Source organism: Cetorhinus maximus, unplaced genomic scaffold, assembly GCF_964194155.1.
Source record: "Cetorhinus maximus unplaced genomic scaffold, sCetMax3.hap1.1 HAP1_SCAFFOLD_2312, whole genome shotgun sequence".
Classification (NCBI taxonomy): Eukaryota; Metazoa; Chordata; class Chondrichthyes; order Lamniformes; family Cetorhinidae; genus Cetorhinus; species Cetorhinus maximus.
In genome coordinates this window covers 12,728-32,311 of record NW_027598251.1, presented here as the reverse complement: position 1 = coordinate 32,311, position 19,584 = coordinate 12,728, and the positions used below count along the sequence as shown (strand labels likewise).

The following is a 19,584-nucleotide window of genomic DNA, read 5'->3' as shown; positions in this document are numbered from 1 at the left end:
ATTGTGGAGATGAGCAGATAATCAAAAGATGTCACAGACAAAAGGGTCAAAGAGGTGTCGAAGGTGGTGATATTTGTCTGAGAAAAGTGCTAATTAAGAATGGAAGACAGGATATTCAAAGTACAGCTCTAGTGGGGGTGGGGTGGAAAGACTAACAAGGTTTTAGTTTAGATTTAAAAATAATGGAAATAGGTGGGGAAAGAAGAATCTATATAAATTATTGAAAAAAAAGGGGGGGTGGGGGAAAGAAACAGGGTGGGGATGGGGGGAGGGGGAGTTTAAGATCTAAAGTTGTTGAATTCAATATTCAGCCCAGAAGGCTGTAAAGTGCCTAGTCGGAAGATGAGGTGCTGTTCCTCCAGTTTGCGTTGGACTTCACTGGAACAATGCAGCAAGCCAAGGACAGACATGTGGGCAAGAGAACAGGGTGGAGTGTTAAAATGGCAAGCGACAGGGAGGTTTGGGTCTTTCTTGCGGACAGACCGCAGGTGTTCCGCAAAACGGTCGCCCAGTTTGCGTTTGGTCTCTCCAATGTAGAGGAGACCGCATTGGGAGCAACGAATGCAGTAGACTAATTTAGGGGAAATGCAAGTGAAATGCTGCTTCACTTGAAAGGAGTGTTTGGGCCCTTGGACGGTGAGGAGAGAAGAAGTGAAGGGGCAGGTGTTGCATCTTCTGCGTGGGCATGGGGAGGTGCCATAAGTGGGGGTTGAGGAGTAGGGGGTGATGGAGGAGTGGACCAGGGTGTCCCGGAGGGAACGATCCCTACGGAATGCTGTCAGGGGGGGTGAAGGGAAGATGTGTTTGGTGGTGGTATTATTTTTTCCAGCATCCGCAGTAGCTTTAAGCAATAGAAAAGGTTTGGTTGTATAAACTACACGTCATCATTTGTCAAATCACTGAATAGCAAATACTGAATCATTTTGCTGTTTGTAGCAAAGCTAAAAATCTACTTTTTTACTTGAGGTGTTTGGCATCTCTTACCAGGTAACCAATTCCTCATGAGCTCTTTCTTCTGTCTGCAAGGGTACAGCATGAGTGACTTTTTTCTAATGAAACAATGACAACACAACTTGCAACACAACATGCACCTTTATCATGGAAACATGTCCCAAGGCACTTTACAAGAGAATTTTCAAACAAAACTTGACACTGAGCAATGAAAATGGGGGAACGCACAAAAGGCCAGAATTGGAGGAACAGAGAAACTTGGAGGATTGCAGAGCTGAAGGAGGTCACAGAGATAGGGAGAGGTGAGGCCACAGAAGGATTTAAAAACAAGGACGAGAATTTTAAAATCGAGATATTGCAAGGCTGGGAACCAATTTGGTCAGTAAGCACAGGAGTGATGTGTGAACGGGGCTTGTCAAGAGTTAGGATACTGGCAGTAGATGTTTGCAAGAGCTAAGAGGCATCCAGGCTATGTGTGATGGCTCACACATCACCTATTTTATTGATAATAAAACCTTTTCCTCTTTTTCATTGCTCACATAATATCTGGAACCTTTTAAATATTGTTGGCTTGAAATTCCTCAATGATATACCTCATGAAGATGTTGAGATATAGCTTTGCAGGCTTTGGTTATGTTTTGAAAGCACTCTTTTTGACTGGAATCTGATGGCAAATATGGTAATCATTGAGTAGCATGGAAGATTGTGACTCATAAACGGCAAATGCTATCATCACCTACATAGTCACTGAAATGGGAAGATTTCCTTTGCTATTTGTAGAAAATCATAATCCTGTGTTCTGCAATCTTGCTACAGAGTTAATGCTTCTTGTAAAAACATCAATTTTATTTTATGAGCCTTGTGACATCACAGCACAATCGCTCATTTTTCAAAGACTGCACACAAGAATTTATCATCGAGGTATTTTAAGAAAAGCTGACTCATTGCTTCTTAATTCCCAGACTTTTCTTCAAAACTGACTTTTTTGGTTGTAGCAGGTACCAATTCCCAATGCCACCAATTTAGCATTTGTGACCCCCTAGTTCTGCTCTTGGCTAAATTGTCCCTGTCTCAAAGATAACTCTATTCATAAAAAAAATTAAGAAAATTAAGGTAAATTTTGTAGGACTATTGGGAAAGAATAGAGGAGTGGGTGGCCAATCGGTAGCCCTTTCAGGGAGCTAGCACAGGCTCAGCTGATACATCAAATGGCCTCCTTTTATATCGTAGGATTGTATGAAAATGTTGCCTACTTTTTTTATTCCTAAAGGAGCAGAGCTAACAACCCACCTCCACCTCGACCTCAACAACTGCCCTTTGATTATACTGCATCATACTACAGCACCTTTATACCAAGCAGTATGCAGCAGCCTTCCACCATTAGACTGACCTGGCATATAGAGACATGAAGATGTAACTGCCCAGGATTTGCTTGAAGCTTGTACTACAGTAACGATGCATCAACAGCATGTGTCATTATTCCAGCATAGAAGTACCATAATCTGGTGTGAGCTATGCCATTAATTACATAGCGCCACAATCATTTGAGATTTTTGCACTGCTCCACTGATACCTTCAGCGAAACTGAGAAAAGTTTGTCAATTTGTTTGTTGTCAAAGCATCACCCACCATTGCAGTCAGTGTTGATCACAAATACCCTGGATTTATGCTTCCTTCACCGCTGCAGCCACTTAAACTGAAAAATGACAGTTCAGGTCACCTGGATTTGATGTGATTTACGGCCCTCGCATGATTATCCTGATAGGGACATCAACATGTGGATCATTAAAGCTACGAAGCCCATACCTGCTGACTGGAAATTATTCTCTTTTCCTGATTCTTTAAATTTGGTGGTCTTGTCAGTTTTGCATCCAGATACCTATGTCTGCGTGAAAGCAATGGACACCCACTGCTCTCTACACATTCAGAAGGCTTAACGATTGCAATGTACTGTCCACTGGGCAGTCCCGTGATATCATGGATGGCCTGGAGGATGAGCAAAGGCAGCGGCAGAGCATTTGAGGCATCATGGCATTAAGCCCTATTGTTTTGAAGAAAACGTACCATGCCTGCTCCGGTCATGTCATTGTACTTTTCTCTGGTGCTTTTTTCCCCAAACTAGAATCACTGAATGTCCTGGCTACCTCCCTCCACACCACCCAGCTCACTTTGAGGGGAGCCCTCCAATCTGTGTCCTCAGTAGCCGGTCTCATCTCTATCTCATCAATGGGAGCCCACAAGTCCTCATGCCTGAAATTTGTGCTCCTTTCCTCGGCTTCGCTCTCAGTCTGTGATATATTTGCAAAGAGGATGTGCAAACACTGGAAATTATGGAGGGTATTGAAACTATCTTCAATTAATATAACTTTTTAAAATTAGTTTAAGGTGATTTCAAAATAGATAACTCAGTTACCTCCCACTGCCAAAGATTACTGAGTTATGTTGTCTGTTCTGAGGCTGTTATGGCACCATCTAGTGGGTTAGTAGGGTAAGCAGTGACCAAGGCTGCCAAATCTCCATTGAGCTCTCTGTGCCATAGTTTGGCCAATAACCAAGGAAATTTCGGAAAATGTGTATTGCAAGAAGATCACAAAATGTAACTGATTTGTCTTTTCTGCCTTGCCATGAAATTCCAAGTCCATGTCTTACCACTCTGAACTGCATTATATTCTCTCCCTCTCTTTAGGTATCATGCCCTAAAAGGACATTGACAACAATGGACTTCCATGTGTTTGTCCATAGTTATGCGTGGCAAAGTACAGCAATGATTTGCCATGCCTTCTGCAGGTTCTGGCTGACCAGGAGACTCTCACGCTCTTACTGCCTGTCATAGGCATAAGCATATTAGAAGGATTTGCAGGTTGGTAATCAACCTGTTTAGTGACATTATGAACACACCTTCCATGGCCATCAAGTCCTGGATTGAGACTTGTACCTGGATGCTACCACTGCACCACAAGACCCACAATGTACTGATAGGTTCTGAATTAAAAGCACCATATAGGTTGAAGCTTTTTTTGCAATGGATTCTTCCAGTGAGATTGACCCTGAAACTGACATGTTCAGATGGATTTTCCAGCATGGAGAATCTGTAACCATCTGCACCCCTTACCTTGGGATTCTTGCAAGGTTCCACCCTTCACTTTCTCATCTAAATGCTTCTTCTTAGTGATTTCATGCAGAGAAGGAGTCAACTACCAAATGTTTACTGATGCCACTCAGCTCTGCCTCTCCACCACTTTTCTGATTGTTTTTCCAACGTGCAATCTTGAATGAGGCCCAATTTCCTCCAGCTCGATATTGAAAGGACTGAAGCCATCGTCTTGAGTCACTGCCATAAAAACAACCTCGTGGTGCAGTGCTACTATTACTGGAATTCAAAGGACCAGGCTAATACTCTAGGAACGTGGATTGAAATCCCACCATGCAGCTGGTGGATTTTAAACTCAATTAATAAATCTGGAATATAAAGCCAGTTTCAGTAATAGTAACCATGAAACTATCGTCAATTGTTCTAAAAACTGATCTGGTTCAATAATGAGGGAAGGAAATCAGTCATTCTCGCCTGGTCTGGCCTACAGGTGACTCCAGACCCACAGCAATGTGGTTGACTCTGAAATGGCCCTAGCAAGCCACGTGACAATTAGGGATGGGCGACAAATGCTGGCTTTGCCAGCGATGCCCACATCCCATGTAGAAATAAAGAAAAACCCTATTACCTCAATCTTTCTCCGTGGCCACCAGCTTAGTCTGAACCATAATGTTCATGATGACAACAGCCCCATGCTGAGCTTCTACCCTTACATCTTGTCCATCACAAAGGCTGTCTACCTCCAGCACCATAAATTATCTGTTTGCGCCCCAATTTTGGCCCATCAGCATGTCACAGACAGAATCTGCTCTCTTACCGTCTGTAATCAGTATGTTTTGTATGGAAAGACGTGTTTCTTTTATTAACCTTGGACTGCGTATTCCAATTAAATAGTTCAGCAGCAAGCTTTGGTGAGTTCAGACTAAAGAAGGATATTTATTCTCACACACCTACCCCAAATTAACACAATGTCATACACTCAGTTTCATGCACAAACAAGCACAAGCACTCACACACACACAAGAGCACACACACAAGTGAGCACATACACACACACACACACACACACATATAAAGATTTGATACAGATAAAGATAGTGAGCTTTTACAGATTACAGTGAATTCAATCTCTGATTTATGGGGCAGAAATTTCCACCCGTTGTCGGGGGGTGGGTGGGGCTGTGCAGGGGTGGGCAGAAGCCTCAGGGAGATTAGTTTATGGTTTAAACATTTAAATAAAGAAATTAAAAACTTTTAAAACATGTCCCCTCATGTGACAGTGTCACATGAGCTGGGACATGTCAATTAATTTTTAAAAAATTTTTCATTAAATTTTTAAACACTTCATGAAACCTCATCCCGCCCGTGGATGAGGTTCCATGAAAAATGCAAAGGCCGCCTGAACTTTTCGCCTGCCCGCCAACCTTAAGGTTAGACGGACAGCTAATTTTATTAATTCAATTAGTTTTTAACGGCCTTAATAGGCCTTTGACAGTTCGGCGGGCACACAGCCAACTCGCCTGCGTGTCCGCAAAACTGAAAATCGAAATGACGCGCGGTGATTTCGGGACGTCCGCCCAACATCACCGCGCATCATTTTACACTTTGGCGAGCGCGCCCTGCCCCTGCTCACTGACCCGAAAATTCTTCCCATGATCCTCCATCTCCCACACGGGAGGCCTGTGGTTTCTTGAATAAATTTAATGATTTAAAGTTGAAGTGAGGGTCTTTTAAAGCAAAGGGCTGACAGCAAGTTGTGAGGTTCCTTGTAATCAAATATCTGGGAGGTTGGTTCTCAGGTGAACTTTGAAGCTGGAACAGGTTAAGTACTTTCATTGCTTGATGACTTGCAGCCAGTTTCAAAGTCTGGTTCTCAAACTGGCTGTTGACTGATGGTTCTGATGGATCTGTTGGGCCCTGGTGTAATAAAGGTGCAGTTCCTGAAACCAGTTTTGATCAAATGACCACCAGGCTAACACTTCTGAGCCCCACCCAGTCTGATTTGGATGAGGGAGACCATCATGATACAATGGAAAGTTGATAGTGCCCATTGAGTTTGGCTCGTCCCTTTTGTCTAATATGAAACATGGTGACAGGCAGTCTGAAAATGCCATAGTCTTTAGGTATTGGCCCATTCTTAAACAATGAGATGTGTTGATTCCACAAATGACTATAAGGTACCTTCACCTATGCCCATGTTTAATTAGGTGTTCACCAAAGGCTTGATACTGTCTGTAGTCCAAATGCCAAATGTCACATGATTTGCAGCAGTCATCTTAACAGCTTGTTTGTGTTCCAATTTATGAAAGCATTGACTGAAAGTTTATAATACGACATGTCTTTACTGAGCATGACAAGTGGGAAACCTTTATCCATGCCTTTGTCACCTTCAGATAAAACTATTTCAGTGACTATTTTACTGCTCTCTTGGTTGTCTTCGCATTCCCCACCCTCCAAAAATTTCACCGTGTCTAAAGATCTGCTGACCATATCTTATCTCACACCATATTATGCTCACCAATCACCCCTATCCCCACTGATCTACATTAGTTCCTGATCTCCCAATACCTTAAATTTAAGATTCCATTTTTGTGCTTTAATCCCTCCATCTCCTCATTCCTCTCTATCTTTCTCTGTAACTCTCTCTAGAACTACAACCCACTCTGAACTCTCTGTTCCTCTGACTCTGTCCTCTAGTGCAAACCCTTCTCACCATTCCACTATTGGTGGCTGTGTCTTCAACCAACTAGATCCCACATTCTGGAACTCCATTCTGCTCCACCTCTCCATCTCCTCATTTAAGAACCTCCTTAAAATGACTGGGCAGAACTATAGAGTACCCCACTGGTGGGATCGCAGGCAGGTGGCCCATAAATTTACCTGGGTTGCCTTCCCTCTGCCCCCTACCTGCCCCGACTTGGCCAATTATTGGTCACTTACCTGGGCCATTTCCTGCCCATCCTCAATTTTATGGCTGGTGGGAGGATTTCTGGGACAGGAGAAGGGCTGGGAGGTCACCCTGTCCTGGGCTTGGGTGGGAGTTGGGGGTGGTCCCCTTCAAGAGCCCCCTTTCCACATCAGACACCCTTCCACTAAGGTTTCACTCAACCACCTCCCCCCTCCCCCACCTCCTTAGATGTTCCCTGTACCGTCTGGCCTCTCCAGCAAGAACTCCAGCCCCGTGTCCCAACCCAACCCACACCTCCCCCACCCCACCCTGGGCCTGACTTCCACTCCCTGATATGAGAACCCCCCCCACACTTACCTGGCCCTGGACTCTAGGACTTAGAACCTGGGGACTGCTTGCAGTCCCAGTCCTGGCCACTGCTGCTGCTGCTGCTGGTTCCAGGACTGCAGAGCTGCTGGCCAATCAGGTTGCTGCTGTGGTCAGTGGGGATGCTTTCACTGCCAGCTCTTCAGGTGGCGGAGCAGGAAATCCCACCATCCAAAAAATCCTGCCTACCATTACTTTTGTTGTTGATTTGATTTAAAAAGACAAACATTTGCAACATATCTTAGCCCAGTGGGAGCTAGAATGTTTCCCCATTTTTACGTGTCAGCAGTGGTTGAGTTCATAGTGCCCTCACCTCTGACTTGGAAAGTTGTAGATCCAAGCCCCTCTCCAGGACTTCAGCACAATAGGCTGGTATTTCAGTGCACTACTAAACCATCTTTGGGATGAGGTAAAAATAGAGAGTAAGATTTTCTATAGATACTTGAAAAAGATAAGAGTGAACAAAGTGAGCATTTGTCCTATAGAAAGTGAGTCTGGGGAATTAATAAGGGGTAACAAGGAACTAGCAGCTGAATTGAACAGATATTTTGCATCACTCTTCACCATAGAGGACACAAGTAACATCCCAGAAGTAATTGTAAATCAGGAAGTGAAAGGGAGGGAGGGAGGAACTCAAGGAAATTACAATCAGAAGAAAGTGGTACTGAACAAAATGTTGGAGCTGCGGGCCAATGGATTTCATCCTTGGGTCTTAAAAGAAGTGGCTAGTGAGATAGTTGATACATTGGTTTTAATTATCCAAATTTCTCTAGATTCGGTGAAGGTTCCGTTAGGTTGGAAAATAGCAAATCTAACTCCTTTATTCAAAAAGGCAGGGAGACAGAAAGCAGGAAAAGACAGGCCAGTTAGCTTAACATCTGTCTTAGGGAAAATGGTAGAAGCTATTAGTAAGGACGTTATAGCATGACACTTGGAAAAAGTCAAGGTAATCAGGCAGAGTCAACATGGTTTTGTGAAAGGGAAATCACATTTAACAAGTTTATTGGAGTTCTTTGAAGAAGTAACACGTGCTGTGGATGAAGGGGAACCGGTGGGTGTACTGTACTTGGATTTCCGGAAAGCATTTGATAAGGTGCCACATCAAAGATCATTGCGGAAAATAAAAGCTCATAGTGTAGGGGGTAACGTATTGGCATGGATAGAAGATTGGCAAGCTAACAGGAAACAGAGAGTAGGCATAAATGGGTCATTTTCTGATTGGCAAGACGTAACGAGTGGTGTGCCACAGCGATCAGTGCTGGGGTCTCAGTTTTTTACAATATATATAAATGACTTGGATGAAGTAACTGAAAGTATGTTTGCTAAATTTGTTGATGACACAAAGATAGCTAGGTAAGTAAGTTATGAAGAGGGCATAAGGAGGCTACAAAGGGACTAGACTAATACCTGGAATGGGTCTTATGAGGGAAGGTTGAACAGGCTAAGTGTATCTGCTGGAATTTAGAAGAGTAAGGGCTGACTTGATTGAAACATATGAGGGGTCTTGACAGGGTGGATGTGGAAAGGATCTTTCCTCTTGTGGGAGAATCTAGAACTAGGGGTCACTGTTTAAAAATAAAGGGTCGCCCATTTAAGACAGAGATGAGGAGAATTTTTTTCTCTCAGAGGGTCATAATTCCTTGGAACTCTCTTCCTCAAAAGACAGTGAAAGCAGAGTCTTTGAATATTTTTAAGGCAGAGCTAGATAGATTCATGATAAGCAAGGCGGTGAAAGGTTATTGGGGGTAGGTAGGAATGCGGAGTTGACCTTATTGAGTGGTGGAGTAGGCTCGAAGGGCTGAATGGCCTACACCTACTCCTAGTTCGTATATTCTTATATATGTTCAAGGTGTTAAACTGAGGCCCCAACTGTTCTCTCAGGTGAATGTAAAACATCCCATGGCACTATTTTGAAGAAAAGCACGGGATACTGTGTGCAAATTAGCTGTCTCATTCCCTACAATAGTTACTACACTGCAAAAGTACTTTATTGGCTGTACAGTGCTTTGGGATGTCCTGTGGTCATAAAAGATGCAACATAAATGCAAGTCTTTTTTTCCATTTTTGTTAATATGTGTTGTTTTTTGCTGGAAAAATTATACAGAGATACTGTAGTTTTGTCCATGGGACTGTCATACCTTCTCTTAATTCTCATATTTTAATTCAGATTTAATTAAAGTAGCAACCTTTAATTATGGCAAATGTAATGCTGCCCATATTAATTGCTGCAGTTCAATGAATAGGTCTGATTGCAATATATCAAAATAGTGAAAATAGTTCAGGTGAATGGTGCCATCTGGTGGCAAATGTATCTCAGCACTTTGTCGCCTTATAATTATTTTCTTATGCTGGTTAAATATGGCGTAATACTGTACGTTAAATACAGAGCATTCCTCTGAGAGACAACTCCCCATAGATATCTTTAATCCATCCTTGATTTTTTATCAGTTATTTTTTTCCACAAATGTCTAACTTAACATGCCCACCCAACAAATAATACTTCAAAGTAGCATCAAAGCCTTTGGGAATCCATTGACAGTTAAATGTATGGATGCTAATATCAAGGCTCAGCTTGCATAATAGAGTGACCATGGCTCTTCAGGCATTGAATGTGTCTGGAGTTCACTGAGTTGATCCCTGGTGGTAATGCAAGATCAGCTCATTCACACATTATTGCAGTCCCCTCGGAGCACAGCAAAAGAGGCGTGGGTAGTACAGGGGGTGCAGTCAAGGGGGTAGGGTATCTAGACTAAATGTTGCCTTAAAACTGGACAGCTACTGAAGAAATGGATGCAACAAGAACTACTACAGTGATGGCATTTCTGAATGCAGCTGAAAATGTCCCCTGCTGTTGCAGATAGGTTTGCCCTTTTTGATAAGAGGCATCCGGCTATGAGGAACAACACGGAAGTGGCATCGATAGAAGAAGCATGATGGATGAATGGAAGCAGCAAGCACACTACCAACACAAGCTCTGCACGTGCTGCATATTCAAAAACTCACCTAACGTAGAGGCTGGGTTGCACATCTGGGAAACACACAACTTCTCTCTTCCTTCTCATTTCAACATGTGTCCCCCTTTTATTTACCTTCACCCAGCTCTACCTCATGGCCACCTCTCTGGTTCCCTAAACTATCAGACTGATTGTCCAACAACCAGCACTGAATGGGCAGAAATTTCCTCCAACTAAATATTTGGAAACCTGAAACTATTGTCTTTGGTCTCACCACAAATACCATTCCCTAGCCATTGACTGCATCTGTCTCCTGACAACTGTCTGAGGCTGAAGCAACCTGTTTGCAAACTTGGTGTCAAGCTTCCGAGCACAGATCTACACCATCACTAACACCTCCTATTAATGCCTCCATAATATCACCTGATTCCACCCATGTCTCAGTTCATCTGCTCCTGAAACACTCAATCCAGGTCACTTTTACCTCTAGACTTGACTATTCCAACAGGCTCCTGGCTGGCCTCCCAAGTTCTCCTCTCTTTAAACTTGATCATCCAAAGCTCTGAAGCCCATGCCCTAACTCACACCAAATCCTGTTTACCCATCAACCCTGCGCTTGCTTACCTAAGCTGGCTCCCAGATAAGCAAACGCATGATTTTAAAATGCTCATCCTTGCTTTCAAATCCCAGCTTTGCCTTGCCCCCTCCCTATCTCTGTAACCTTCTCCCAACCCTCTGTGATTTATTCTTATCTATCTAATCCAAAGAATCACATGTAATGGCATCTCTTCCCGCTTCCTGTTTACTCTGGCATCTGTTACAAAAGCATAATAATTTTTAGAATATTTTTCTGGTTTATTGTGAAGTAGGTTTATGGGTGAAAGTAAAGTTGTCTCTATCTGTGTGATTTAATTACATTTGGAGTCAAGTAGACTACAATCTTGAAATCATCAAAAGAAGTTAGGTGTAGAAATGTGTTCGAAATGCTAATGAGTAAACATGGATGCTGGCTTAGCATGTAAGGTGTGAAGGGATTTGTATTTTTAGATAAGTGAAGGGATTTTTTTAGATTTCAAATGGATGTTAGTCTGTTTACAACTAGCCAGATATGCAAGGCTAAAGAGTGTTTATTTTTCCCAAAGGTTACTGACAATATTGGCAACATGAAAGTTTTTATATTATGAGAAAGGTACAGTTTCAAAGACATATGGAACAATAAAATTTACATATTAAAGATAGAGGAACATATATAGAGGAGAATGAAAGGCTATGTGAGGAGAGGCCTATCTAAGGTCTAACAGGAGTGTGTGAAACAGCCTTAAGCCTCCAGCCATTTGTTCGTAAGTCTGCTATTTAAATTAACTGAAGTTGGGGAAAGCCATTTAGAATTCCACTGTCAAGTGGGTACTGTGTTAACTTGTTGGTTTTGTTTTAAATCTAAAATCTATTTGGGACTGTTGCCTTAAAGGGGGCTTGTTAAGGGAGTCAGGTTAATTGGGAATTTTAGGAGTTGTTATTGTAGTAACTAATTGTAGTCTTATGTATTCTCTTGAAATCTTTTATTTTGTTAATAAATATTTTAATTTAATTTTTAAAATCTCTAAAGGTCTTGGTGGATTCATTACTTCTGAATACAGTGCACACCTTCTCATAATAAATACAAATTGCAAAACTGTGTTGATAGCGTGGACAAGTTTCCCTTGTGGATTTGGTCTCCCTGGCACACATCATCTGCAGCATCAGAACACATCCACCAAGGATCTACCTTTAACCCCTTCCTATTTCTCATCTATACGCTGGTCCTCAGCAGCATCATCCAAATGCACAGCGTTAGTCTTCACATGTACACTGACAAAACCAAGCTCTAACTCACCACCACCTCTCTTGACTCCTTCACTATTGTTAAACTATCAGAATTCTTATCCAACATCTGGCACTGAGCAGGAATTTCCTCCAATTAAATATTGGGAAGACTGAAGCCATTTTTTCAATCCAAACTCCATTCCCTAATTTCTGACTCTATCCCTCTTGCTGGCAACAGCCTGATATTAAGCTAATCTGATCACAATCTCGGTGTCACAACTGACCCTCAGATAAGCTTCTAACCTCATATTCGTTGCATCACTAAGACCACGTATTTCCACCTCCATAAGATTGCCAGACTTTTTCCCTGTCTCAGCTCATCTTCTGGTGAAACCTTCATTCAAGCCTCTGTTCCCTTTTGGAGTGACTATCCCAAAGCACTCCTGGCTGATCTCCCACATTTTACCCTCCATAAACTTGAACTCATCCAAAGCTCTGCTGTCCATGTCTTAACTCACACCAAATCCCGTTCACCTTTCACCCCTGTGCTCACTGACCTTAACTAGCTCCTGGTCAAGTATAAAAGGGTACGAGAAACAGAAGCCAAGTCCGGAGAGGAGAGGCGTACTCTCAAGACCTTCACGCGGTGGAGTTTGAAGTGACATCATGATTCAAAAAGTGACACGGCGCAGGGGAGGCAGCTGATTGGTAAGTAGAGTCAGGTGAGTACTTCTACTTCTACTTTTTCTACTAATTAAACTGCTGCAGTCCATTAGCTTAAACAAAATAAGGTGAGGACTTTGGACTGTAGTGGGAGTATTTGCAATGGAATAAGGCCTCTAGCGCAGTTAGTATTCTTTAAAAGGAGTTACTAATGAGCTTAATCTAAAGGGAAGTCTAAGCAGCAGAGCTTGCACCTGTGATATGCTCCTCCTGCACTATGTGGGAAGTCATGCACACTTCCAGTGTCCCTGGCGACCATGTGTGCAGGAAGTGTGCAGCTACTGGCTAACTGCATTTCACAGCTGGAGCTACTGGTGGATTCACTGTGGAGCATCTGTGATGCTCAGATTGTCGTGGACAGGACGTTCAGTGAGGTAGTCACACTGCAGGTAAAGACTGAAGAGGCAGAAAGGGGATGGCTGACCACCAGGCAGAGTAGAGGAAGGCAGGTAGTGCAGGAGTCCACTCTGGCTGTCCCCCTCTCTAACAGATAAACCATTTTGGATACTGTGGGGGAGGTGACTTCTCAGGGGAAAGCAACAGGAGCCAAGTCCATAGCACCACGGGTGGCTCTGCTACACAAGAGGGGAGGAAGAAGAGTGGCAGGGCTATAGTGATGGGGGATTCAATAGTGAGGGGTACAGACAGGCACTTCTGCAGCCGCAAAAGAGACTCCAGGATGGTATGTTGCCTCCCTGGTGCCAGGGTTGAGGATGTCTCGGAGAGGCTGCAGGGCATTCTGAAGGGGGAGGGTGAACAGCCAGTGTACATGGTATATGTTGGTACCAACGACATAGGGGAAAAAAGGGATGAGGTCCTACAAGCTGAATATAGGGAGTTAGGACATAAATTAAAAAGTAGGACCTCAAAGGTAGCAATCTCAGGATTACTACCAGTGCCATGTGCTAGCGAGAGCAGAAATAACAGAATATGTTGGATGAATACGTGGCTGAAGAAATAGTGTAGAGGGGACAGATTCAGATTCCTGGGACATTGGGACCTGTTCTGGGGAAGCTGGGGAAGGTGGGACCAGTTGCATCTGGGCAGGACCGGACCAATGTCCTTGAGGGGTGGGGAGGGGGGGGGGGGGGTTGCGGGTCGGGGGGGAGTCTTTGCTAGTGCTGTCGGGAGGGTTTAAACTAGAATTACAGGGGGATAGGAACCTGAGCAGGGATACAGAGGAGGGGGAAACAAAGATAGAAATGAAAGACAGAAAAGTAAGGAGCAAAAGTGGAAGGCAGAAAAAACAAGGACGATAAACAAATGGGATCATAGTGCAAAATAAAGCTAAGATGACTAACAAAGTTAAAAAGACAAATGTTTAAGGCATTGTATCTTAATGCGCGGAGCATTTGCAATAAGGTGAATTAACAGTGCAAATAGATATAAACAGCTATGATATAGTTGCAATTACAGAGACATAGCTGTAGGGTGACCAAGGATGGGAACTAAACATCCAGGGGTATTCAATATTTAGGAAGGCACAGACAACTAGGGAAAGGAGGTGGGGTAGCACTGTTAGTAAAGGAGGATATCAATGCAATAGCAAGCAAGGATATTAACTCGGAAAATCATGATGTGGAATCTGTTTGGGTGGAGATTAGAAACACAAAGGGGCAGAAAATGTTGGTGGGGGTTGTCTATAGGCCCCCAAACAATAACGGAGTTGTAAAGGAAGGCGTTAAACAGGAAATTAGAGATGCATGCAACAAGGGTACAACTGTGATCATGGGTGACTTTAATCTACATAAAGATTGGACAAACCAAACTAGCAATAATACTGTGGAGGAGGATTTCCTGGAGTGTGTATGTGATGGTTTTTTAGACCAATACATTGAGGAACCAATGAGAGAGCAGGCTGTCCTAAACTTGGTATTGTGCAATGAGAAAGGATTAATTAACAATCTTGTTGTGTGGGGTCCCTTGGGGAAGAGCAACCACAAAATGATAGAATTGTTCATTAAGATGGAGAGTGAAGAAGTTGAATCCGAAACTAGGGTCATAAATCTAAATAAAGGGAACTACGAGGGTATGAGGCGTGGGTTGGCAATGACGGATTGGAGAACCTTACTAAAAGGGTTGACGGTAAATTGGCAATGACTGATATTTAAGGAACGTATGCATGAATTACAACAATTATTCATTCCTGTCTGGTGCAAAAATAAAACAGGAAAGGTGGCTCAACCATGGATTACAAAAGCAATTAAGGATAGTATTAGATCCAAAAAGAAGACATATAAAATTGCCAGAAAAAGCAGCAAGCCTGAGGATTGGGAGCAGTTTAGAATTAAACAAAAGTGGACAAAAAGATTGATCAAGAAGGGGAAAATGGAGTATGAGAGTATACTTGCAGGGAACATAAAAACTGACTGTAAAAGTTTCTATAACTATGTGAAGAGATAAAGATTAGCGAAGACAAATGGTTGACAGACCAGAAACAGAGTGTGGGAATAAATGGGTCTTTTTCCCGATGGCAGGCAGTGACTAGCGGTGTACCACAGGGATCAGTGCTTAGGCCCCAGCTTTTCACAATATATATAAATGACTTGGACGAGGAAACCAAATGCAAGCATGACCCAGACCTCCCTGTCGCTTGCCATTTCAACACTCCACCCTGCTCACATGCCCAATGTCCGTCCTTGGCCTGCTGCATTGTTCCAGTGAAGCTCAACGCAAACTGGTGGAACAGCACCTCATCTTCTGACTAGGCACTTTACAGCCTTCCGGACTGAATATTGAGTTCCATAATTTTAGATCATGAACTCTCTCCTCCATCCCCACCCTTTTCCAATCCCCCTTTTTTCCAATAATTTATATAGATTATTTTTTTCCCACCTATTTCCATTATTTTTAAATGTATTTCCACCCATTGTTTTATCTCTGCCTTTTAGCCTATTTCGATCCCTTCCCCCCACCGCATACCCACTAGGGCTATCTGTACCTTTATTATCACATTCCTTAGATAATATCACCAGCTTCAACACCTCTTTGCCCTTTTGTCTATGGCATCTTTTGGTTATCTCCACCTATCACTGGCCCTCTATCCAGCTCTACCTGTCCCACCCCCTCTTAAACCAGCTTATATTTCACCTCTTTTCTATTTTTCCTTAGTTCCGTTGAAGAGTCATATGGACTCGAAACGTTAACAGTGTTCCTCTCCGCAGATGCTGTCAGACCTGCTGAGTTTTTCCAGCTATTTTTGTTTTTGTTTTGGATTTCCAGCATCCGCAGTTTGTTGCTTTTATCTTAGTGCAATATTTCCAAGTTTGCTGACAACACAAAACTGGGCTGTGGACTGTTATGTAATGGAAAATTATCACCGAAACTGAAAGTAAGAATCTACAAGACAGTCATGAGATGGGCCTTGTTATATAGTACAGAAACTTCGACAACATCAAGAAGAGACAAACAATGACCGGGTACTAATGAGGTGCGGATGTGTGGAGTAACAAGAAAGGACAAAATCAGGAATCAGCACATCAAAGGGTCAGTGAAGATTGTGGGAGCATCAAAGAATGTAGCTGAGAAGAGATTAAAATGGTACGGTCATCTGTTGCAGAGAGAGAGAGAGAGAGGAAATGTGGTGAGGTGAGTGATGGAGATGGGAGTGCCAGCAAGAAGAAGAGGAAGGCCCAAGACCAGATGGAAAGATGCGGTGATGAGAGACTTAAACACAATGGGATTGGAAGAGTAATGGGTGACTGACGGGAGGACGTAGAGAAACGTGATCATCCAGCATTGTGGCAACCCCAAGTAAAATGGCAGAAGCCAAAAGAAGAAGAATGTTCCACAAAGAGCATTTGAATGCATAACCAAAACAATTGTATTTGGCGGTGTCAGTTAAGGTTAATGTTGCTCAGGACCCAAGGACTGTCATAACTTTTATGCCTACAGGCAGATAGAGACTTGATTTATCAAAGTTAAAGGCCTTCAGGTGTACTCCTGCCATAACAGGAGTCTGCCAGAAAAGCCATAATTTAGACTAGAACCTGACTACACAAGTCTCATTTTTCAGTTTCCAGAGAGGCTTTTTAGAGGTTGAGAGCTCCTATTTGTCCCAATTATTGCTCTTTCCAAAGAGCATCTCATACAGTTATTTTTGTGGTGGTGGTGGGTAGCAGGGAGGCATAATTCTGCTATGGACAACGTTACATTTCCAAGGTCAGCTTCCCACTCCTTACAATATGTGAAGTGTTGTCCTCATGGAACCACCTTACATCCACTTTTCCCAAAAGTCCAAAATCATCCTTATTCTCCATAACAAAATGATCGCTGTACACAGATCATAAAACAACACTTTCTTAAAAGGAAGTTTTTATTATCTTTTAACTTGGAGAAGAAATTGTACTTAATGAAAGAACAGAAAAGATCTCCGGAAATGAGTGTGTAAGCAATGCTTCAGGAAGTACATGGGACCAAGTAAAATGTGAGCACCAGCTCCAAGAAATGATGGCATGAATTAGCTGAGCTAATATTGCTCAATTCCAAATAGCAAGACAGTGAAGAACTGGAGTGTAATAGGGGATGCACATTAGAAAAATGCACCTCCAAACTCAACAAACAAAGTTTCAGTTTGCTCCTATATATACTCTTTGAGTAAAACTAGTTAACAAATTAGTGCTCCTATGTATAGCGCAAGTGAATCTCCAGTTAATGTCCATTACCTGAATACAATTAAACATTCAATTAATATACAATTACAAATAAATAACTCATATCAAGCAACGGAGTAAAAGAAAATAAACAGGAGCTGGGAGAGTTAACTGAGTAAGAATTCTAAGAATCATGGTAAGAGGATCTGGTATGAAGTCAATGGAGATCTAGGACAATCCCATGAAAAGGAAGAAACTTGAGTGAGATCATGAAGAGCTTAGAAAGTACTCAACAAATGCTTCAAGAATTTCTGGGATCAATAGCATCCAGAATCCAGAATCAACACCTTCCCTCCCATCTTTCCCTGCAAGGTTAATAGAAGGTTTCCATTGGTACAGGTCCAGTAACACCACATTAAACAATTCAAACCACTCAAAATGAAAGTGCTGCAACAGTTTATTTAACCTCTAAACTCTTGAAATACTGCACTACTATGTTTTGTATAAAACATCATGACACACAAGATAAATGTATGTAATCTAGAACAATAAAACAATACAAAACTAAACTCATCAGCACGGTTCATGGCCGAAGAGGACTTGGGTTTCCATAAGTAGAATAATTGGCCTCTTGTCTATTGTGATCAAGGGGCACAAACCTGTCCACTGAATAGAATTGTGCCAATTTACATAGGCATAAGAAACAAATGGCAGAAGTTTTCTCTGGTTGAATGAATAAACTTAATCTGAAAGACATCTATGAGATACAAAAAAAAAGCGTGTACCCACTCAGAATGACTTACAATTCCAGCTGTAGAGAATTCCCATTGTTATTGAGGCATGATTCAACCATTGCATTATTCAAATCATTTGCAACAGAAAGAAAGAAAGATTGTGTGGAGTTTATAACAGACAGACAATCCATTACTTCCCATTTAACACTACCACCAGAAGTAAAAGTCCACTGCTATGTCTTGTAAAGTTAGCATTTGTATATTTTGATTTCTTGTGGAAAATCTCCTTTCTAATGAACCCATATCAGATCTATAAATTATGTTGAGTTTGCATGTTTTTAGTAAGGAAAACCCAAAGTATTTTGATGAGAATTGTGTTGGTGGCCATTTTTCCCAACAAATGATACACTTGCACTGGACTTCCTAACTTTTCTATTTAAATGTATGAAGGCTGAGTGAATGATAGTGGTCTTCTTGTAATAATTCAATTCTTGACCTGAGATAGTTTGCTATGCATTTCTTTCAGTATTAAGAGTTGAAAATGAATCAGTCCGGGGACCTCTCCATGTTGCTCTCAAATTGATTTTGGCATCATTATTGCTGCCTGAATCTGTGAGTGTAGAATAGAGATCCAAGTTTGTACCAGAAGTACTTAATTACAGTAATAAACATGAATGGGGCCAACATGGTTCCCTGATGTATAGCATTTATGACCTGGAATTAATTGGTTAGCTGACATCTGCAAAGATTGAATTGTCATGTAGAACTCAATTGCATTCAACTTAGCAGGTTAAATTCAACAGCATTTCCCAGTTGTAAAATCCCTCTTTAATTTATTAAATTCTCCCCTTGAAGTTGATGAAGGACATTAATAGTGGATTAATAGTGGAAATATACCTGGTATATTTTTCCAGAGCATATTTACTCACAACTTCTTGTAAATGATTCTCAGTGGTTACAAGCTGTATACTGGTTTTTGGTACCTCATAGATGTCTTTCAAATTGTTTTTACTTCTGTATGCACATGTGTAAAAGTTGATCCCATGTAAGGTCAACCCCATGATTTTTGGCCTGAAAAACGGTAATTGTTCGTATAGCTTGTTTAAAAGTCAAATCACGTTTTTCAGGGATCAAAGCCCTTTTTGGATTTCACTTGGGCCCAAATCAAACACATGTCAACCCCTCAAAAACATTACCCATGTAAAAGCTGACCTCATGACTTCTGGCGCCGCCCCCCCCCCCCCCGACCCCCAAAAAAATCTCAAAAATTCAACTTCTACGTGAGTATGTACAATAATTCACCCACAGAAAACGTCTGCCATTTGTTGGCAGCCCACATAACATTAAAGGCAAAGTTGCTTACGACCCACTCTGCATGCCAGCCTGATCTCAGTTTTAATACAACTGCAGCAACAGCAGGAAGAGGCCTGAAGCATCCTTATGCTATTAATGGAAATGCTGC

General features: G+C 42.1%; 1 protein-coding gene across 1 annotated transcript in view; it reads right to left on the bottom strand.

Moving 5' to 3' along the window:
- The window catches only part of LOC144677217 (fibrinogen-like protein 1-like protein), a 32,053-nt gene extending 12,870 nt beyond the window's left edge, over positions 1–19,183 (bottom strand). The window contains exon 1 of the mRNA XM_078537401.1: positions 19,020–19,183. Coding sequence (XP_078393527.1) covers positions 19,020–19,183 — 164 coding nt within the window. The remainder of the gene's footprint in view (positions 1–19,019) is intronic.
- Positions 19,184–19,584: the final 401 nt, after the last annotated feature.